Source organism: Anser cygnoides, chromosome 7 (assembly GCF_040182565.1).
Source record: "Anser cygnoides isolate HZ-2024a breed goose chromosome 7, Taihu_goose_T2T_genome, whole genome shotgun sequence".
Classification (NCBI taxonomy): domain Eukaryota; kingdom Metazoa; phylum Chordata; class Aves; order Anseriformes; family Anatidae; genus Anser; species Anser cygnoides.
In genome coordinates, this window is record NC_089879.1 from 17,616,253 (window position 1) to 17,639,085 (window position 22,833).

Genomic DNA, 22,833 nt, shown 5'->3' on the forward strand with positions numbered 1-22,833 from the left:
CAAGTATATATATATATATATATATATATATATATATATATATATACACACACATACATAATATACACCTACATGTAAACACAATTTAAGGAAAAAACCTACTAAATAATGCCAGGACTTTGGTTGCTGATGGAATCCACCAGGTACATTTCATCATGGGTGGAAACTCTTCAGGTTTTGCAGGAAACAGGCGTAAAGAAATAAATTGCAGTAACCTGTCCACCACCTGCTTGAACCTCCTCTGTGAAATCCTAAAAGAAACAAGCTACAGTTACTCTCATGTAATCGCTGTTCAAACTGAAGCCTATATTATCAGATTTCAATATTATTTTCTGAAGAACATGCTTTTGTCCCATTATAAAAACAAATTTCCAAATATAAAGTTTGAAGAATCATGCTTTTAAATACTGGCATGCAGCAATGCTCTGCATTTAAATACAGCAATGCACCATTTAAATACACTTTTTAATGTCTGTATCTTTAAAAAATTTACAAAAGAATCATCACTTGTTCTTGACTTTAATAAAGAGAAGTAAACGAAAAATAAACATCCCTTCTCTCTTTCACTCCACAATCTGAATACTGAGGAAGTCTCAATTTTTGATTTTGAGATACTTTGCCCTATTGAATGAATAGCGAAAAATACTTCATTCACTTGTGACAAGTGCACATATAAGGTTATGTGCTGCACTACTTTCATAATACAGCAAAAATACATGTGTAGATATAATACATGAGTAGATATATTAAAGCATCATTTTGTAAATAAAAGCTCTTCTGTTTTAATGTTTCAAATTTCTAATACTTATTTTAAGAATAAGAACATCAATATGCCTTTTGCATCCTTAACCAAAAGCGTTCATCTGATTTGTAAACACTGATTCAAATGAAATAATAAATTAATGCATTTTTAAGCAAATCTGGACATATTTCAGGGGAGAAATATATGTATATAATTTTCATCCTTGCAGAGAAGAAAATCCTTAATTAAGAGTTTCCCTAAGAGGCAGGGAATTGTGAACATACACAAACATTTTTTTTTAAACCCTAAATTGAACTTTTTGCGCAGTCGTCATGAGGAAGGCAACCTGCATACAAACTTAAAAACCACTCTTTTGGCAGTTACCCCCACGTGACTAATAGCTAGATGCTATTAGAATTATTTCTAATAATTAAAATCTAATGCCTTAACTACATTCTGTCACCATCTCTATTACACTATCAGCATGGACTTAATTTCGTTTGTGGTTTTCATGTAATACAGCAAAGCTACAGTATCTTTTGGAAATAATGCAAAAAACACCTTTATTTAAAAGGAAGATCAAAGATGTTTGTAACAATATCATTATCTAAGCGTGTATCTAGAAAATTTACATTCTTTTTTTGCATAAGTTATGTAAAAATAACTTACACAGCTTATTTTGCAATCAAAGCTTTTTTGCATAAAGATAATCATTTTTTATACATTACATACAGTTTGCATCTATAAATCAGTATCACGTAGTGGACTATGTCCAAATGTACTTTGAAAACAACAAAACAATCTCTTTAGTCAACTTTCATATAATTTATATATAATATAAAACAGTCAACATTCATGGAAATACAGTAACAATTGTAATCCTAAAAATTGAATTTTTAATTTTATTTTTTTATTGTTTTTTACTTTTTAGACCAGTGCACTAGGAAATGATGGTCAGCTTCTGTTAAGGCTGCTATCTGTCTTAGCAAGTGAGCATAGATGACATAAGTAGAAGTGTTACTAAATTGAGGATTCTGAAAAAGATTAAAAAAATGTGTTAGGTTAACAAACTGCATAAAGGGAAAAAGTCATTACGGCTGTTTCTTATGTTTGTTGTTGTCAATACAATTACGCAGGAAAGTAATTCAGAAAATTGCTGTGACAGTGGTAAAAGCTATGGAAAAATGATTTGCAACTTCTATTCAAATGAAAAATATGCAACTTCTATATTGCAAAAGTATGGATTTTTTTGTGTTTCAAAAGAAAGCCCACAGGTAACAAAGGCAGTATTCAATGTATTTTTTCTGGATTATCATATACTGTATAACACAAATTACACTCCTCTGCATGATGAGCTTTTAATCTCAGTAATAAGGATTTTCCTGTCTTTCCACACACTCCTTATTTTCCCTCTTATATGAGTACACACACTCCCACTTTTCTGCAGAATTATTCTTCATAATTCACAGCTAATGTGCCCACCCCAGAGAAAAAAACTGTTGTCTCCAAAAACTAAATTACTATCTGATCTTTCAAGTAACAGCAGAAGATTCTCTCATGTGGAGAGGTGTCATCTGCACTAGCAAAGCTTAAAGGGGGAATTTGCTACAAATGCTCATCAGTTTTAGTAGGAAAGGTAATTGGTTAACGTAGACAAAAATCAGACAATGCAGTCAGATAGACTGGAGGGAGACTGCTGGATAAACTGCAATACTAGTGAACATTACAGCAATATCAAAAAGTGCATATACTGAAACTTTTGGGAAAGATCACTGTTGCAACATAGCAATAAAGGAAATCTGACAATAAGTAGGAAATAACCTTCTAAAACTTTTGCTCTTTCAATACAAAGTGATAGGAAACAATTGCATGCCTGTGTTCTTAGTTCATGGGTTTAATGTATGCAACCTTACCCCATCAACTCTGTCATTAAACTCCTGTTCCCATCATGCATACCCTACACTTCTTCCATATGTTAATACAATCTTATGACAGGAAATTAAATGTGAAATTTATCAGTTATACTAAGTATCTTGTTTGCATAGTATACTGGTTTATAGATTATAAATTAAGCTGACATATACTTAACTAAAAATACTGTATTTTTCTTACCTGTAGAAGTATACAGTATGCTCTAAGATCATCTTTTGTTCGTGGCCTACAAAATGAATGAATTAATTTGAAACACCACTCTATGTATACACCACATATACACATCAATAGTCAGGATATCCTGCACCCTAGGATTTAACTTTGTTTTGTCAATATGTGTTCAATACCATATTCAGCATCATCACTGAAAGGACACTTTTAAAGATTCTGACTACTCTCTAAAGGTAGTAAAAAAAAAAAAACAAAAAACAACAACAACAACAACAAAAAAAACAACAAAAAATAGAGAAAGCAATAGCCATGGGTTGGGTTACAGATGAGTCACAACAAGGGGATGTCTCTTGCTACATCTTTTTTTTTTTTTTTTTTTTTTGAATCAAACTAAGCATTCTCACTTCTATTACTTCTTGCTAAAATCTTGTCCTCTCCATGCCTCCTGGATAATCATTTCTGCATGCTGTATTGCCCCTTCAGTGCTGCTGAAACATGAATGATATCGCAAAACAAACTTCAAGTCAAGAAATTATGTAAGTTAAAACGTGTTAGTTGGGGTCAGGAGGAACATGTTTTACTCTGGATAAATTGCCTAATTCATCTCACAGTTGGGATTCCTGAAAGATTGCCCTGGCAACAAGCAGCTGAGATTTTCTGAGGGGATATATGGCTAGATCTGCTTCTCAGAGGTTCAACGTCAGCTTACAGAGCTCAAGATGGGTCTCACTAGATTTGCCTGCCAAAAGGAGACAAGTTCTTACGAGTCAAGTTAAGTTTTAAGAGAACATTTTCTTTCTTTGGCTAAAACAATAGAGTAAAAATATAGAAAGTATACCAGTTCTAAGTAAGTGTTGGAACAGTAGTGCAAACATTGGTTATACTTACCCTTTCCATTCTTGTAGCAGACCATTAATTATTCCCTTTAGGACTGACTTCTGAACATCTTGAGGCTATGGAAAAAGGAGCAGGGAAAAATCATATCTAATCAAATTATACATGCTTGGTATAAGAGAGTGTACAAAAAGGCAAATTAGTTTTGCCTGTGATTCAAGCCAGCTAAGAAATCTTTGACTGTGCTACGGTGCTGAGTTCCTGTATATCTTTCCTCAGAGGCTATTAGGTGAGGCCTGAAGTTGTGTCAACTGTGGCTTTCAAAACTTCAAACAACTTAAAAGCTGTACACATTATTTCTACATTATTCCTGCCTTGTATTTACTAGACACAGTATCTACTTTTTACTACTCCCATCCTCACATTTTCCATCTCTCTCATCATGCAGTGTCCCACCACACTCATGTCTTATTTTCCAAACACTCTGAGATCTACCACAGGATGAACCGCATTAATACTAACAAAAATTTCCTCGTCTTTTACTACAGCAATTTTCATGACTCTATGGTAATTCTCACAGGACAATTTTAAGTATGTTATGAGACATTCTTCAGAAATCATACATATCTGAGAAATACTTTTGGTATAAATTGCTTCTTAGAAAGTTTCTTTGATGAAATGATTGTTAGATTATCAAACATGAATTCTGTTCTTCTACTTACAGTATTCAGTAAGGCATCATAGACAACATTCACAAATTTTGCATCGATTCCAGAATCCTCAATGGTATTAAATGGAGAATTGGTATCTTTCTGCAAGTTAGATAATAAATGAGACATTTTGGTTTTGAAATGTTTTGAATATTTGACATATCTTTCAAAATAAAAGTTTATCAGCACTTTTAACAAAACACATACAGATAAAAATATTTATTTTCCTTATCAAAACGTAAGAATCTAAGTCCGTTTTTATTAATGGGTAAAAGATGAAACTAAAGAACATTCATCTTACACTTTAGCATTATTCGTGTGGCTCCATTACCTAGTTGTTCTATTTTAAAATGTAGAAGGGTCTCAAATAACAAATAGCACAGAATGTTCATCTTCCATCTTTGCTGTAAATCCATCATGAGACAAGAATGAAGTTACAAGCATTCAATTTTCATTAAGTAACTAAGAGTCGCAGGTTATTTTGCCTAGGTTCGTATTAAATATCAAAAGCACATCTTGCTCTGTAGTAAGAAGGAAATATTAATTTAGCACGTATTCAGAAACTTTTCACAAAGATAAGATCTTGCCCAAGGAACACTGAATATGCCAACACAACAGAGCAGCAAAGCTACTTGAATGCATATCACTTTTTTTTTTTTTTAAAGGACAGGGAATTTCTGTTTCCAGGTTTGCCTATTAGCTGCATCAACTTGAATATTTTTAAACTCTAGTTTGTGTAGAAAGTACCTTACACTTGAAATACTGTTGCTTAAACTGGAATAAATAAATCAATGCCATAACACATTGTGTACCAAAGGCAGGTAAGATCATAATAAAACAATTCTAGTGGGTTTGAGCAACTAGTTGCAAGCCTTTAACTGATGCGCATCTAAATGCTTTGAGGAGCCAAATCACTGTAACTACTAAGTAATATTACGAATTATTTTCTACCTTAAATGCAGCATTTATCTCCAGGAAAGAATCAAACGTTGTAGAATAAAAATCATGCACAGCTTTCCAGTCTCCTGATGACTTTGACTTTTCTATATCATCCCTAGAGAGAATGCATTAAAAAGACAAGTAATAACAAGGGTTAAATCTTCCCAGCCACTTAGACTTTAGACTGTGCTATAACTCCAAGCTTTCCTCACTAAGCACATTTAAAAGACAGACAAGTATAATATCAGTATCTAACATCTTCCTTGTCATTGTACGATCATGGTATTACAAGAGAACAAAAGCATAGTTTGTGTTTGATATACTTGAGCAATGTCTTATTCAAATTGTTAATTCATGGTGTCACAGTTCAGTATGCTAAGACAAATCATTAGTAGAACAGAATTATGTTTTAGAAACACTGACATGATAAGATTTCTGAGACTAATTTATTCATTTAAGTATGCAGGCTCCTAAACAAGTCAATTTCATTATTACTGTACCAAAAGTTATTTCTCTTCCAGTTTTTCAAATAAACCTTAATCTTTGTATGTGACTATGCATGTTCTTTGACAACAAAATCTGGATTTACCCTTGAAATCCTTTTAAGTATTGACCTTGTAAAGCAAGTTCCTGTTTTGTCCAATGTCAGACATTTTAAAGAATCCTTAAAGCGTATTTTATCTTCGTTAACTATAATGCTGGCAATACAAATTCCAGATTGCTTCCCCCCTCATAAAAAAAAAAGTTGATATCTAGTACAAAGAAGTTATCAATGGGACAAACCAAAAACACTACAGACTTTTAAATACTTTACTTGAAAGAATGAAACTCTTGATAGTTGTATAACTAGACAGCAGTCAATAAATACAAAAATCTGAATATGGTAACAATTTCAGCTCTTCAGAACACCTGAATAACAGCAAGGGATATTCCACCAAATACGCACACTGAATAATCAAAAAGTATTCCTTCACCTCACTGAATGCATAAGACTTCAAACATGGAAAAGAGCAATGAAAAGTCTATGCTTATGTCTCTGGAAGCAACTTTGATTTTTTTTTTCCCATCTGTTCGAAAAATAGAAGAATCAGGCTTCCTCCTAGGAATATTCCTCCCAGTTTCCTGACCAATATTTCTCTACCAGTAAAATACTCAAGGATATTAAAAACAAAACAAATCAAAACAAACAAAAAACCACTTCCAGCCTACATTAAGCCATACATCCTTGTTCTAAAACCAAACATCCACTGAATGTCAGGAACTGAATTTCCAACTCTGAAATACAAGCTTTGCTGTTTCTTGAACAGAACAGCAAGTGTCAAGCTAGAGAAATTCTTTTGATAATTTTCACAGTAATAGATTTACCGATCACACCATGACAGCAAAGTAACGACTGCTACTGCGAGATTGTCTTATTGAACTGAACATAACTCATTTGAGGTTAAGAAAAATCAAATGTACAAATTAGGACAAAATGAAGTCCAAAGAAAGTATGCTTTTAGAAACACCCATGCAACTTACTGGAAGTCTTTCACAGTTTTGGTTCGGATAGGAAGGGAAGGTTCAGGAGGAATGGGTGCTTTCAGTTCTTGGGGTAGTGTATCTATAGAGATTCGTTGCTTTTGTCTAACATCGAGACAAATAGGTGGTAGATCTCTCACTTGTAAAAAAAAATAATGCAAAGAACAATAAATACAATGCAATCATATAAATGACCATTCAGCTAGTAAAATATAGATGTACAGGAACTAGGAAAAAAACCCAGAGCCTACACCCCTACACCGATGCTTTTTGTTTTTTAAATTAAATATCAGAGCAGTATTACTACTCTCCTGCCTTCTCCATTTATCACATCAGGGAAGTATACACTAATAAAATCGCCAAAACACAAAGGCAGGTTCTTTTACCTCATGATAATGATAGAGAAGCTGTCAATGTGACTTAACTCAGCTAACATTTATCAGAAGACAGAAGACATCAGATCAGGGCTGTTCTCCATCCCCAAGTATGGCTCTGATGTTTAACCTTGTCAAATCTCATAGCTGAAACTTAAAACAATTTAAAGAGAAGAGCAGAAATCAAAAAAAAAAGTGGACACATACTAAATTAATTCAAGCCAAGGTGCCCAACAATACCACGATGTAAGTGCTCTGCTGATGCAGATGAACTAACTTAAAAGAAACTAAGACTATGCTATTTTTCTACTCCAAGACAAGTAATTTTAATTTAACTCTTGATCTGTCTTCTCAATTTTGGATGGATTAAACATTGAATTACAAACAGTTGAATACACTGAGATGAGGAAAATATTCTCTGCATCTGTAGAAGAGACAGCAGCAGACAGAAGCTGTTTCTCATTACAGTGAATTGAAGCTGCAGGTGTTAAGCTTTGTAACTTGCACCCTGTCAGTGATGCAATTTGCTTTGAAATACACTACTTAAATTAGATATACTAAAACTGAGTTTTAATAATATGTTTAATAAGTACTGTCATCTTCAGTATGTTTTGCCATAATTCCAGTTTATTTGTAAATAGAATTATTTGCCTGTGTGACATTCAAAAATTTTCATTAAGATCTGTCAAATGAATTCCATTGAGGACAAACTTGAAACTTTATGTGCTGAGTTTATAAACAGCAATAATCCAGTATTACAAGACAAGAAAAAATAATCACTTCTGGCTGTTTGCCCAGTTACATTAAGTAAAAAGACTCAGCAGTGCATGACTGCTTAGGAAATGATCAAAAACTGAGGAGGAAAATCTTGTTGACACAAGAGAGAATTGACTAACACAGACTACCGGAACGTCTGCTTAATTTTACACATTGAGCTCTCAATTTCAAGAACACATCCATAACTTCAATAAATATTGCCATACATTAGGATGATGAAAATTAAAAATTAAGTACTAGTGTAACATTAATTACAGCCAGGACAGTATCATGTGCAGCAAGATCTGGGGGCATTTCAAGAAAGGCTTGTTTTTAAGTTCACCATTCTTGTTGGGTGCAAGAGGTAAAATGAATTCTGTAAAAGACTACTGCATTTTCCACATTGCTTGGCACAATAGTAGATTTAATTTTACTTTGTCCTAAATTTTAGTGAGCAGCAGACTTTCATATCATAACCTAAGATTGTATTAAGCAACTATTCAGATAAAATTGGACAGGAAACAATTAAGGATTCTCCTATATGAAACACACATTATCTAGCAGTCCATGAAACAGCTTCATGCACATTTCAGTTACAAAGCTTAGCAGCTGTGTAGTTAATATTGACAAGCTGTCACTTGTAGCTTTAGAGGAAAATGTTACCTGAAAAACACAAAACTTTTTATTTCTCTGAAGTCTTTCAGACTCCAACAATAGTGCAATTGTTTACATATGAAGATTTTTCTTAAATATATAGGTGAGAGAAATGGCCACCCGAAGGTGGTTCTTCCAGCTTTATTAATGAGGTCTTACTATACTTTCAAAGAATGATCAGAGCTCTGTCCAGCTTTGCAGCACCTTCTTTTTGCCTTTCCCCAAGTACTGTCCTTACGTACACCACTTCTACTTTAACCTTGGTAAGTTAAAACATGCAATGCCTCAAATTCTTCCACACAACAGTGGGAATAGCCTTCACTGGTCATCTCCAGTCACCTTTGTTTCCTTTCTGTAGCACAAAGTGACTTGAGCAAAATACAAAATTCTATTCAAACTCTCATTTACACTTAACTGCCCTTTGTGTTTCAGTGATTTTCTTCCCCTGCATTTGTATTTTTAAAAGTAGGCACCTCCTTACTCCATGAGCAGTTACTAAAAAAAAAGTCTTGCATTTTACATTTGCAGAACAGCTATCAAGTACATAGATTATTTTATTAAGGAAACCAGTCCTGCACATGATAAGCCACTTTTTTCTCCACAAATCTGAAATTTACAATACCTGTCCACAGTTTTGTTTCTACCCTATACTATTTATCAGCCTTCATGATTCTAGCCTATCATACTGAATACACAGCTCCACTTGAAAAATTTCCATCAATTATCTTTACCTCATATCACAACAACATTCTCTCTCACCTTTAAAGTTCTTCAGAATTTACCATTCTTTGCCTGTGAGTTTTATTTTATCACTGGCTTTCATTTTCACTGAAAAGCAGCAACTCTCAGCAAGTCTCCCTTAAAAGCCCTATGCATGCCTCATCACTGCCTTCCCTCTGATCTAGAAAAATCCCTACAAAGTTCTGACAATTTCTAGAGAAACCTACCATCTGACTGGAGCTAAGACAAACAGTATCTATAAATGGACTTCTGAATTTGTAACTTTCTTTAAAATTTCAGAGGAATATTTCATCCTTCAGGTCCTTTTGTTCTTCCTATCCAACTTGTCTCTAAGAGATGACTTCTACTGAGGATGGACTATGATATATATTATTGACTATACCATGTACGGGACAATGTAATCTAATGAAATCTAGACTTCTAGGTTTTCTGGCACTGTCACAATAGAAATATTGGTGGAACACTGAGCACCTTCTTAAATTGGTAGCTAAGTAACACAAGGCTTTTATTCTCTTACCGTTTTTGATGTTAGGTATAACAAGTTGCGTAGGTGAATTTCTGTTTCCGGTGCCTTCTTTCTTTTGGTTGATAGTTGTGATGAAATTGCTGAAAGTGGAAAACTGATTTTTTGCTCCTCTTTCCAACCCCTGTAATTAAGATGACAGCGTGCTATAAAAGGCTAATACATTTCTGAAAGAGTAATCTTACTCATTGGGTATTACAAAGAATATTTAAATGCTTATCATCTTGAAATATGAGTGTTAATACCTAAATAAGACATACATGATGTTTCTACAAGTTTGTTTTAATTTGAATCAGGAGAAGTAACATACAATTCCATTACATTTAACAATTCATGCATTAGTTTGCAGTATATAAGATATCCCTAGATAACTCAGGAGAAAAGAATATTAGAATATTGTTGAAAGCATTCTAACGTATTGTCCTAATTTCTAAATACTTTTATATTCCTCACTCCAGCTCAGTTTAAATAGATACAAGTGTCACACATTTCTTTTTCAAGTAACCCTTATATGCTGAAGTTCAGACAAACTCCCCCAAAATTGAAATATGGAAACAAAAATTCGGCGTAGACTGCTGCTATTAACATTTAAATACTGACTACCTGGATAAAAACACCAGATTCAAAGTTTTCAGCATCAGCAGCCACCAAAGAAAGGCTATCCAACAAACAATTGTTTAACACAATCCTAAAAAAAAAAAATGCTTAATATCTGCATGTGCAGCTGCCAAGAAGTCTGCTCAAACTTTTGCTAAGCAATGAGTGCTAATGTGTTTTAACAGTGAAGAGAAATGAAGCAACACAACAGACTTTCACAGGTTGGTGCCAATCAACGTTTGACACAACGTGCCAATAGTCACTAAGTGACTGTTAGATATAATTATTTACACCGGAGAATTTGCAAAGCACAGGTGAGTTAAGGGGCTTGTCCAAGACTACACAAGTCATGTGATGGAAGTTTTCATTTGCATCTCAGCTCCAAGTGATCAGCTGATGTCCAGCAAAGGCGGATCTGCTTAAAAAACATACACAGTCTTCTTGCATGTCGTGATTTTGAGCCTTACATTAACCTAAAGACTCATTTGACTGACATCTGGTACCTGTGTTCTCAGTTAGAAAAAAGTAGTTTTATAAACCAAAACTAATTCCACAAATGACAACAGAAATTCCAGAATAATTTTCATATCTTTTTCTTTTTTAAAAACCCATTCATTTCCCTTTCCTCTTAAAAGAAATAGATTTTGACTAAGACACGCAGCCAGAGTTCTGAGGAAAGTACTTCACTTCCACCACAACATCCTGAAACACCACCAGGAGGGTAATAATACAGCCCATAAACCTGCCATGCTACAGTGTACGCAAGTTGATACACTGCCAGGAATTTTAAATAACTGTGGCAAAACGAGCTATTTTTCCATGGCTTATAACTCAGCAAATTACAAATCTGAACAATCAGCAGGACTTCTAGCTTTAAAAATATCAACTTTCAACTTCTAGCTCCAAACGCCTTGTATGCAAGAAATGTTCAAACAAAATGTAATTACAGCTACTATTTTAATATTAGCTATTTTAAAAATTATTATTCTATAAGCCTTAAAGTATCACTAAGATGTTTCTTAAAACTCACCTGGCACACAAGCAGAAAGTCCAGATCCTGAGAAAACACAGCAAGACGTGACTAAATGAAAAAGGACTTTTAAACAAATCCAGATCTTAAGTTTATCTGCTGTGTCACAAAAACACATGCTCTAGGTAGAAAATCTGGAGTTTGGATGATTCTAACAATTTGTAGGGAATAGTTATCATAGATAAATTCATAAGAGGAGCTCTTATGAAGCAGACTGCTGTGACAGCTGTTTTGAGTCACATAACCTTTCCTCAGCTTTCCAGTTTTACTCCAGCCGTGCCACTGCAATAGTATAGTCGAATAGTTATTTTAGAAGGTCCTTCTTAATGCCACTGCCCTGAGAAGCAATCAGAAAGAGCGAAGCTTGCACGCGCTATTCCACTCCATCACATCCTGCTCCAAGTGCGGCTCCAACAATGTTAAACAAACATACTGATAAAGGCTTTGCTGGAAAGCCCTGGAGGAATACCGGGGAAGTACATGCTCATCAAAGAGGATCTGTGACATCTCCTGGGAGAGTAATCTAGGACAAGCGTACAGCACTGTGTCATACTTATAAAACTCTGTAGGAGGTCAACGAGCCTCTAGAGCCTAAAACGCTACAAACACACAGCCATCAGAAAACCGAACCCCCACATAAGGAACAGGCATGCTTGGAGGAAGTGGATCAAAGCCATCTTTAATCCTCCTCTAATCCTTTTCTAAGAGCATATTAATAACTTACAACGCTGCTGGCTTCTTACTGAAATTTTTCAAAAGCATTAAGCCCTCCATAAGGCTGGAGAAGTACTAGCTTTATACTTTATACATTTATGTTTTCCATTATTGAAATGAAACCAGATGGTGAAAACAAGTCAAACTGCTTGCAAAGAGCACATACAGAGTGCTTGCAGAAAAAGAGGCAAAAAGACCATCTAGAAGAGTTTCTTGAAAACCTTGCTCTTCAGCCCTAACTTAACTCACTGAAGACCCCTACGTATGTAGTGAGCAAGGACCAGGGGTGCCAGAAAACACAGAGGAAACAAGGATTACCCAAAGACAGCTGTCAGTGCAACAGCCTACTCAAAAAGTAAAATTTTCCTTTCCATTCATATCTTGAAAGGTGTAACATCAGACCGTTTTTGCTTTATAGAAACCTCTACTTGTTCCTGCTTACAAGAGGCAAGTTAAATAACTTCCCACAAATTTATTTGCAGAATCTGAATACTGACATCCAAACCACCTCCCCCTATGCATTATTTTTTAATCATCATTCCACGCATAAGAAAAACCTTGGCACGTTGCAGGACCACATTAATTTATTGTGGGAGTAATTTAGCTCCACAACTTCCCTTAGGAATGAAAGCAGAAGAAAATCACCCAGAAAGGTTACCCTCTTTCAGTAACTCCACACGGTCCTTGCCTAGAAAAAGCCACGATGCAAATGGCAATAGCAGTAGTCACATAAACACTTTCTTCCAATTTTCAGCCTGCTTAAACTCCAGATGTGACATCTTTCATGCTCATGCCCTAATAAGATAACGTATACTGTGGTTATCTATTGACTCTCTCAAATTCTGACCTTTTCCACAGCTACTGTGGAGAATAGAAAGTTTAAAAGATGTGTCACACCTTCATACTGCCTTCTAGGAAGCTACAGTCATGTTGCACAAATCTATGGTGGGTCCCTAGCAATGGAAGAAAATGTCAATTGCGCAAACAACCTGGGGAGATGTTTTGAGACCAGGATATATAAGGCTCGCTCTTCACACAGAGACGAGGTAAGTCATCATATGATGGCTATACGCTTAGAAATAATAGGCAGAGATAACGAGCAAATTAACAACATCAGAAGTATTTTCATATTTGTATCAGGCATTTGTTTTTAAAGAAAAGGAATTTTAATAGGAAAAAAAAGCAAATTTTAAAGACATTTTCCCCCTTTAGTCACCTTATCAAATTATAAACTTTTCTCCAGTTTAATGACGATGCAGGTGAGAAAATGTCTGTCTTTAAAAGTGCGTGAGAATCTGATTCAGTAACATTCATTTCTGATTTTCAAGCAGAAGTTTTAATATAAAAAAAAAAATAAAAACCATCTGTATAGGATGAATCTCACACCATACTCCTGAAAACCTTGTAATTAGATGCGTAGGTTGGTCAACACTAGGGCTCAGCAGACCATCAGTCCAATACCTTCTTTCAACTCATAAAGGTCTTGCAAAAGCATATCTGCATTCCCTGTTTGGTACATTTGGACCAAAACCAGCATTCTGGTGCACACTGAGAAATCCAGGGCTGTCGAAAGATCTATTACATCTTTCCACACAGCTCTCCCTCTGTAACATACTATTAAAATCTGCATGCATCTCCGTAAGTTCAAAGTCCCCCATGCATTTGACAAGCAATCACACATAGCCAGATCTGAGCTGCTCTGTAGCAGGTCAGCTCAGACAACTTATTAATTCCTGCAGGCAGCAGTTCAGAGAAGCATGTGGGATGCCCAGCCACAAACCAGATTCTTCTCCCGATTCTTCAGGACAGTGGAAATGCTGCATAGCTGATCAGTTGCATGTATTTTTCATTACCTAAGCTAAGCCTGACACATTGTAGCCCATCATTATTTACCTTCCCCAAGGGACTGGCATCTGCCATTCCAAGTCTGAAATGGAGCACCTTTCCGAGGTTGCACCTTATCAAAGGTGCAAGTCACTCCCGGGTACTTGGCCATCGCTGTCTTCTCCCAAATCTTTATCTGAATCACAGGAACAAACACATCCTCCCAAATTCTGACAGATTTGGGAAGCTGAAAGCCTCTCAGAAGATTGGAACATCTTAGCCAAAACACAAATTGGCAGAACTGCTCAAAGGAGTTTGCAGTTTGACTACAATTACTTGGTTTAACATCACAATTATTTCATGACAGTCAAAAACGTTAAGCACTCAATCTTTTAAACTCAAATTATGGTAATTTGCTGCTGGTAATTTCTAGTAAACCTGATACTTATCAGAACCATTGAACTAAAGTCTCGTAACTATATTAGCATAGGGTTGATAAGATGTTTGCTTCATTGCTGGGCTGAATAAGTTACAGCGAGCTTTAATGTTGAGTTATACACAATAAGCGACTTACGCCAGGAAAATTTTATGTTTCACAATACTGTACAATCAGCAGAAAGAAAATCATAACTCAAGTATGATTAAAGATCTCAAATGAGGTTTCTTGAAACTAAATTGCTCTGGCAAATACCTTTCTCGACGTTTATTTTTTCTAAACCCGCGTTAACTCATTCATCACTTACCGAGCTGTTCTGTCATCTTGGCTTCAACACAATGCAAAAAACGGAAGAGACTTTTAAAGAAAAAGTTAAAAATACAGAAGCCTCTCCCAGCTAGCTGTTGCCATACGCGCATTAGGAGCCGGAGCCCCCGCTCCCAAACCCCCACCGACAGCGCTGCAAATCCTCAGCCATGACTAACCCGAGCGAGCAGACCGTTGTAAAATGTTAAAGAACTATAAGTAGAGGGAGAATTTATAGCTCCGTTATGTCACCGCTTCCAGGCGCGCTCGTTATTTTTAAGAAACTTGAATGAAAGCCTCCCCGGGCTCGGCAGCCGAGGGACGCCGCCGGCGGTGCCCGCCCGGAGCGGGGCGCGGAGCAAGCGCCCGCCGAGCCCCCGACCTACCCCGGCCGCCGCGCTGGATGCCGCCGGGAGGGGCGGCAGCTTCTCCCTCTCCTTCTCCCCTTCCTCCTCCTCTTCTTCCTCACCCTCGCCTTCCTCCTCCTCGGCCGCCGGCGGGGCCGCGCTGCCCTGGCCCAGCTCCGCGCCCGGCGGCAGCTCCGCGCCGGGGCCGGGGCCGGGGCCGGGGCCGGGGCCGGGGGGGGGAGGTCGGCGGCAGCCGTGGCCGTCGGGGGGATCGGCAGCGACATGGCCCCGCTCCCGGCTCCTGTCCCCTCGCCGGCTCCCGGAGCCCGTCCCCTCGGGCCAGCAGCCGCTCCGAGGAGCTCCGCTCCGCTCCGCTCGCGCAGCAGCGGGGCTGCTCCCGGGCGCCCAGACACCCCCGCACGGCGGGGCGGAGCGCGGCCCGGCCGCCCCCGCCGCGGCCCGGCGAGGAGCGGGGTGGGACCGTGCGGGACGGAGCGGTGCGGAGGCGGCCGGCGGCGCCGTCCCCCGCTGCCCCCGCGCCCCGCTCAGCCGCCGCGCCACCTACAGACGGCGGGCAGCGCGAGGGGCGGCCGCCGCCATGTTGTTTATAGGCGCCTCATAGAAACGCGCCTGGCGACCGGGGGCGCCGCGCGGGGGCAGCGGAGGACACGGCTACGGAAACTCCGTAGCGCAGGAAAAGGCGCCGGGCGGGGAGCGCGGGCGGCGGCCGTACGGGAATCGGGGCTGTGCTCCGCGCTCTGCGCAGCCGCCGTGGTGAGGGGGCGAGCCCGGCGCTGCGGCCGCGGGCCTGAGGGGGCTTCGCTCCCTGGGGAGGCTGGTGCAGGACGGCGAGTAAATAAATATACGAGTAATAAGTGATCGATTACGGATAAGGGACATCGGGGTGGGTGCCAGCGTGGCGCTCCGGTTCCTCTTCATCACCTCAGCGGTGGTGTGCGTTACGCTCGCAGGCAGGGTTTGGGGTTTGTCACAGTGCCTCGTTACCACATGGTAATGTCATTACAGTTTCAAATCACATTCTTTAATGAGGAAAATAAAGAAGCTAAGTATAAAAAGATTCTCTCCGTGTCTCACTGGCATAGACAGAGCGAAGCCAGGATCCGGCAACGGCAGAAGCTCAGGACGTCTGAGGCATGACCCATTTTCAGAGCCTCAGTGCCATACCCTGGGCTTGCTGAAGCTTTGCTGTTTAAAAAAAAAATAAAAAAATAAAAAATCATCTTTAGAAGACATGCTGTCTTGAACTGGTTGTAATACAACATCTAGTGTAGATGTCTAGGGGTACTGACCTACCACTTGACTTGATAAGCAAAGCTATGGGGAGTCCTACATGAGAGGGCTGTCGTGGTTGTGTATACTGAGCAACAAAACATTTAGGTCCTTGAAACCACTAGCTGCCACCTGAAGCTAGCTGCTTTCAGAGCACTCTTAATTTGCCTAGAGACCTCCCCTCCTAGTGCAGGGGTCAAAGGAGTGCAAATAGTTACGTACCAGTAGTTACGTACAAGAAATCTTCAAGATGGTTTCTTGGATAGAGGTAAACCACACAATAGTTTTTCCCCAGCACTGGCATTACACAAGTAGCTCCCGCAGGTTGGAGCTGTGGTAAAGATCTCTGTACGATGCATAAAAAAGGGCATAATTGGTACTGCAGTGGTAATCTAACACATTGAAAAATGCTTTCCATTTCTGAAGGAACTGGCAGACCTAAAGTTTGTTAGGTTTCATTAAGAAATCCCTTTGTCTCCCTACCAAGTTAAATTTGAAAGCTGTTTTTTCCAAGAAGTTCACTTCTCACTGTGCTTGCCTCCAAGTTGCTCTCAGTGGTTGGCATAAGTAAGTGGCTCACTGCAGTTAAACAAAGCCCCCCAAAACTCACTCATCTTTTTCTTTTCCTTGCTGAGAAATAACATAATGATAGTAATTGCAACAACTTCAGTACAAGCAGCTATACACTAAGTGGTAATCCGCAACTGGAAGTAATTGGCAAAGCGGTTCTGTGGAGCTATGCCAATTGGAAACATGGAAGGGTCTGTTTCCTTAAGCCTGCAGAGAGAAAGAAGCAGAGGGAAATAGAAAGTACACAAATGATTTCATAATGCCTCTTTTTTTTTTTTTTTTTCATTTCTATTGAGCTATAAGGGTCTTTTTTTGATAGCTTCAAAAATACTGAAATAGCATTTTAGCAAGATTATTTCACAAAAAGCTAATGCAACACCAGAGCAAGACATCAATTTTTTGCTGTCCATAGAAATATCGAACCTGTTCTACATTAAAACAAAGTGCTCTGTTGAACTAAACTAATTCAGGGGAATATTTTGACCCAGGACAATTAGGAAAATTGGCATAAATCTGTTAAAAATTTTTGTTCCTATTTTTGTAAAAGAGTAAAAGGACCTTATACTGAAGGAGAAATAAATGCATTTTCCTACTTCTAATAAAGGTAGCATACATCTATTGCCTAGGGTTTGTAACTAAAAGTATTTCAATATTATTCATACATCTACAACACAGTCAAAGATGTAACCATCTGGGAAAATGTGCTGGGAAAGGCACATCTAAACTGGCTTTAAATTTGCTAGTATGGATGGATGCTAGATGGTTGCAGCAGTGCTGTGTGTAATGAGGCAATGCATGTAACCATGCAATCATTCATTGCCAAAGTGATAAACAAGGGTAGTGGGCAATGGAGCATTGAGAAAAAAGGATAAAGATTGCCTGTCTTCTAACAGGCAATATTACTGTGTTCCCTCCTTTATCCTTACAAGGACCCTTTCCTTGATTCTTTTAATCACTTTGAGCAACTTAAAAGTCTTAAATCACATGTTGCCAGCTACTTCACATTATTTTGGGGGGAGTCAGGAAACAGTAAGGTTCAATCACAAGCTGTTCCTCATGCCAAGTACATTCTGCTGGGCCTACACATTCACACTGGTTCCTGGATGAGTTTTGCAGCCTGCACTGGACCCCACGCTGGCATGCCCCGCTGCTGGCTCAGATAAGCGTACATAAAGCACAGTAACACCCCTGAGTGACTATGGCTGTACATGTCCCTGAACATATTTTCTTGTACTTAAGGGAAAACAGTCCAACCTTAGCAGGGTGCTGGTCCGATCAAGCAGGAGGAGACCTTGACAATTTATTTTAGAATTATTCACAAACATATTCCTTCTATCCAAAGAGTTTGAGTCGTCAGGAAGGGGAAAAAGTCAACTGCACATCTCTGCACAATGACGTGGCCAGGCACAGACCGGCACAGGAATGACAGATGGAAACTAACTAACTGCTAACATTTGTTCACAAACGATTAGTAAATGCTTACAAGTAATAGATACACTCGCAGAGACTGGCATTTGGGAATGATGCGCGCACACACACAAAAGGCTTAATTTCCTGGCTAGTATTTTCATGACAAATAATTGAGTGTACCTGGTCACATGTTCCTCTGCAGTTAGAAGTCAGAATGCAACCATAGCCAAATTCAGCCCTGGTTTAACACAGGAACAGTAGGGGTGGTTTTAGCCCTTAGTGGTTATTATTATTAATGATTAATGATAATTATAATAATTAATGATTATAATAATTAACGGGGGGGGGGGGTGCAGGGCTTGTCTAGTTTTGGCTGGCCCTCAAATGCTTTACTAGTGTTTGCAGGAATGTCAGAGATCCTTGATGCAAGCCGACATAGCTGACATGTCAGGAATTGAAGTGGCCTTTGTCCTTTAGAAAAGATAGGCTGAATTTTTGTTTGGTTGCTGATACACTCTTGTCACACAGCTATTCTGTCTTTCTTTCTTATTGAGCAGTACTTTTTCTTCCTTATCATACTCTGAATATCTTACACACTTCCTAGTACAAAAATATTTGGACCTTCAGCAGATGTGTGCTTTATGAGATGGACCCTGAGTGGGCGCAAGGGGAAGCACAGGATGGCTGAAACATTGAAAGGGGAAGCAAAAGCTGGAGACAACCCATTTCCTCTCTATGGGAGTAGGAGAGAGATAAATGGTTGGGAGTTTTCCAACACAACAGGTTTTCGGCAAAACATTTCAGTTTCAACAGAAAGACCTGATTCATTGAAATAGAAATGTTTTACAAAAAAGCATCTTTTTCAGTGACCTTTTAACAGAACTCAGGCAGGATGCCACTGAAACCCACCCGTTACTCTGCCGACTCAGTTGGAGGCCTCACCATACGTGCCATGTGAATCATGTCAAAATCAGAGACCACACGACTTCTGAACTCCCGAGCTGCTCTACCCTCCCATGCCACCTGCCCACATCACCTTCTAGGGAAGATGGAAGTCCATGTCTGCCCACAAGTCATACCTGGTCCAAGACATCCTCAGGGTTCATAAGGATGATCCCAGTCTTGCCTGACCTCCCTTGTTGGCAGCTGTCCTTTTCCCTTGAAGTTGGACTAAGGCGTAAATTTTTGAAATTTTGTCCTACGGAATCCAAATGATTGTAAATCCATCTGCCATTGTTGACAAGCTAGTCGATTCATGGTTAGTATTCTTGCTGGGAAGAGGAATTTATGTCAAGCTTGAGCTTGTCTTAGTCTACCTTTTCATCCCTGGATCAGGTGCCTTTACCTGTAAGGCAGAAAAGCTCCCTCTTTTCCAGGGGCACGTGCACAAGGTGCACTCAAGCTCTCTCCAGCTAAGTCTGCATAATTTCCCCTACGATGAACATTAGATGTACTGATCTAAGGTCTCGCTTACCTTTTGTCTATTCTCCTCTGTTCAGAATTTTTTTAAAGAGTTTACAAACATTTAGGAAAGTGGTGCAGAGACCTCCTCAGCTAATTCATCTGAGGCACTTAATGCAAATTACTGAGGTGTTGTTTTGACTCATCAGATACTCAGTTATACCTTTCTCTTTTGTAAATGGTAAAGTTTTGGTTGAAGATGCATCATCCGACGGGATACATCCTTCTTGTGCTTGCCTAGTACACAGAAAGAAAAGCTAATACGCAGTTCTGCCTTTTCAGCCTCATTACATTTGCATTTCAGGTTCCTCGTCATCACTGGCTGGTGCAATACAGTATTTGTACCAGCAAACTGTAAAAGGCTTGTGGTCACTGGTGCCTAGGCAACAGCTGATTTTTTAGGTCAGTGATTAACCCTTTTTTTTTGTCTACTGGAGCAAGCTGAATATTAAATTACCCCTTGCCAGGGAACAGGACCTTTGGGTTGAAAGAAATCATTGGCCTATATTTTTAGAAACACAGTGGATATTTTAGTGATGTCCAGAGTTAGGTTATCTGTGATAACTCACTGGATGCAAACGCTAGGAGAGACTACTAGAGAAAAATTCACCAAGCGAAGAGAGTGAACTTAGAAACTACACGACTTTTATTAGGGTTTCTCTTTTTCTCTCCTGAAAAGTGGTGTTAGTTAGGAATGGCTTTTGTCCTGACTATATTTTAATCACCATATTCAATCTTTAAACTTCAGTCTTCAGTTAACTTCACTTGAAATCTTATGAGACATAGCAGTAGGATAATCTTCCCCCAGGGACTGCAAGGGACAAAAGCCGAGGCTAGGAGATACCATCTGTCTTTGTCATGTCCAACCTGGAAATTATTTTTAAATGGTATAGAGGCAGATACTAGACACAGGATTTTAGCCTGTTTCTATTCAAACATGAAATAGTAATAATAATAAAGTATACCATGCTAAAGAGGAGATGGTCTGAGGCAGTATGTAATTTTTAATTCAGAAAGTTGCTTGTATACCTTTGTCATCATACAACTCATAAAATTAAAAAATACTAATTAGAATTAAGATTGCTGTTCAGTGTGGCTTTGCAGACCTTTGTATACTTCCTGGGCTATGTGACCAGCCTGATCTGCTTTAAAAAAGTGAACGTCCATGAACTGAAGCAATAGTGGGAGGTAAAAGGTAAATCATTTCAATCTGCTTGTCCTCTCTGCTTCTGAGGCTGAGCAGAAAGGAGCAGAGCCGGGAGAAGGTCGGCGGAGGCCGAGGCTGCAGCTGCCTCCAGCATCTAGCCCAGGCTGCAGACCAGGGCTCGCAGTGAGCACAGAGAAATGTTCGGGTTTTGAGCCTCGAAAATAAGAAGTGTGGGATCGGGTTAGGTATGCAGTTCTTTGCACATCTTGGAAACTGTTAGGGCAGATGACAGGGCTACAGTTCACCTCGTAGGGTGATTTACTGTGGCAGGACTAAGAGCTGGGTGCTTGAAGGCTGCTGAGCATTTCATACCTTTAATGCATTATCTGGTGTTCCCTCTGTAATGTCGGAATGTGACCGGCTTCGTCGTGTTTCCTATTTCTTTTTAAAGACAATAACTAACTTTTATAAATGGAAGTCCAAGCAACTTGCAGTGGCCTTGAATCTCGCAGGGAAGAAGGGACGGGCAGCCCCAGAACACTGACTAAAATCAGAGGGGTGGGTCAGATACTGCCCCCACCCTCAGAAAGGCACAGTTCTTGCTGGTGAAATCTGCCTTGCGTTTCAGGCTGCTCTGTAAAGTAAACCAGCCCTGCTCGTTTTGTGTTGCTACAAGCCTCCGGGAACCCAAAGCGTAGGGGGGCCTCTGCTGCTGGATGCTGGTAGGGCTGTCGCTGCAGTGGAGCAAGCCCTGAGGATGTTTCTCCCCAGATCCTGCTCCTCACACGCAGCTGCAGGCAGGTGTGGATCCACCTGCAGCTCTGCCTTACAGCCGCCTGCGGGACACGTCCTCGGGCAGCGCAGGCTCTGGCACCAGCAGCTCCCTGTTCTCTGACTAACTTCTTTCACAGAAATACTCATCTTCAACCAAAACTTGCTCCATCCTAAACAGCCTCTATTCCAGTAAACCTCCTTTTCAAACTTAAAGCACAAAGTCCCATCGGTGTGTGTGGAACAAAAGGAGTGATGCTAACACAACTAAATATAATGGCAACTGAGTTTACTTACTAAATGAACAAATAATGCTGTTTTGCTTCTGTGGTTTTCAATCATCATGTTCAGAGGAAATGTTCACCCAGTGGTTAATAATCATGTTTTCTGCCCTTGTCCCATACAGAATTCCTCTATAAAAGAAATAGAATTCCTCTATAAAAGAAGTGGTGTTTAACTTGAGTGGTAGAAACTTTGTAAAAGCAAAGCATTGTTCTAGATAATAGCACTGCTGTATATGACCTCTTCCCGAGTAGTTCTCTTTTAAGAAATGTTTCCTATTTGTACTTTACCCGCACTTACTCTCCTTAAAATAAATAAATAAATAAATAAAGCTTACAAAATTGCTCACAAAGATCTTCCCCTCTGCATAACCTTGTAGACCCTCACTGGGTCTGTAGACCCACGCTATGTGGAGTCCCCAAGACACAAAGCAAAGGAGTAAAGAATCCTGGCATTAAACACTTCTCGTGTGTAGATAAGAGATACTGAAACTAACAGCTATACCAGGTCCCTCTATAAATTATTACTAGTCTTGAAACTCAAAACTCTCTTCCAAAAATAAACCTGAAGGCTTTTTTTCTTGAGAGTGGCTTCATCTCACAGTGTCATTGGCCAGTGCCGGTGTGTGAGCAGAGCATCACTTCCCTTTTCCATCTGGGTGATGGAAGGGGCTCATCCCGTTCCTCCACCTTGCACTCTCTGACCTCTCTGGAAGAAGAAGTGAGCAGAGGGGAGGTGTTGCGGAGCTTCC

The 22,833-nt window shown here is 39.2% G+C and overlaps 1 protein-coding gene across 1 annotated transcript in view; it reads right to left on the reverse strand.

The window, feature by feature from the left end:
- HECTD2 (HECT domain E3 ubiquitin protein ligase 2) overlaps positions 1-15,737 on the reverse strand; it is a 34,145-nt gene extending 18,408 nt beyond the window's left edge. Inside the window, 11 exon segments of the mRNA XM_048069026.2 lie at positions 103-251; positions 1,667-1,776; positions 2,855-2,900; positions 3,734-3,798; positions 4,402-4,491; positions 5,341-5,443; positions 6,850-6,988; positions 9,892-10,021; positions 11,525-11,551; positions 15,191-15,361; positions 15,364-15,737. Coding sequence (XP_047924983.2) covers positions 103-251; positions 1,667-1,776; positions 2,855-2,900; positions 3,734-3,798; positions 4,402-4,491; positions 5,341-5,443; positions 6,850-6,988; positions 9,892-10,021; positions 11,525-11,551; positions 15,191-15,361; positions 15,364-15,435 — 1,102 coding nt within the window. The 5' untranslated portion in view covers positions 15,436-15,737.
- Positions 15,738-22,833: the final 7,096 nt, after the last annotated feature.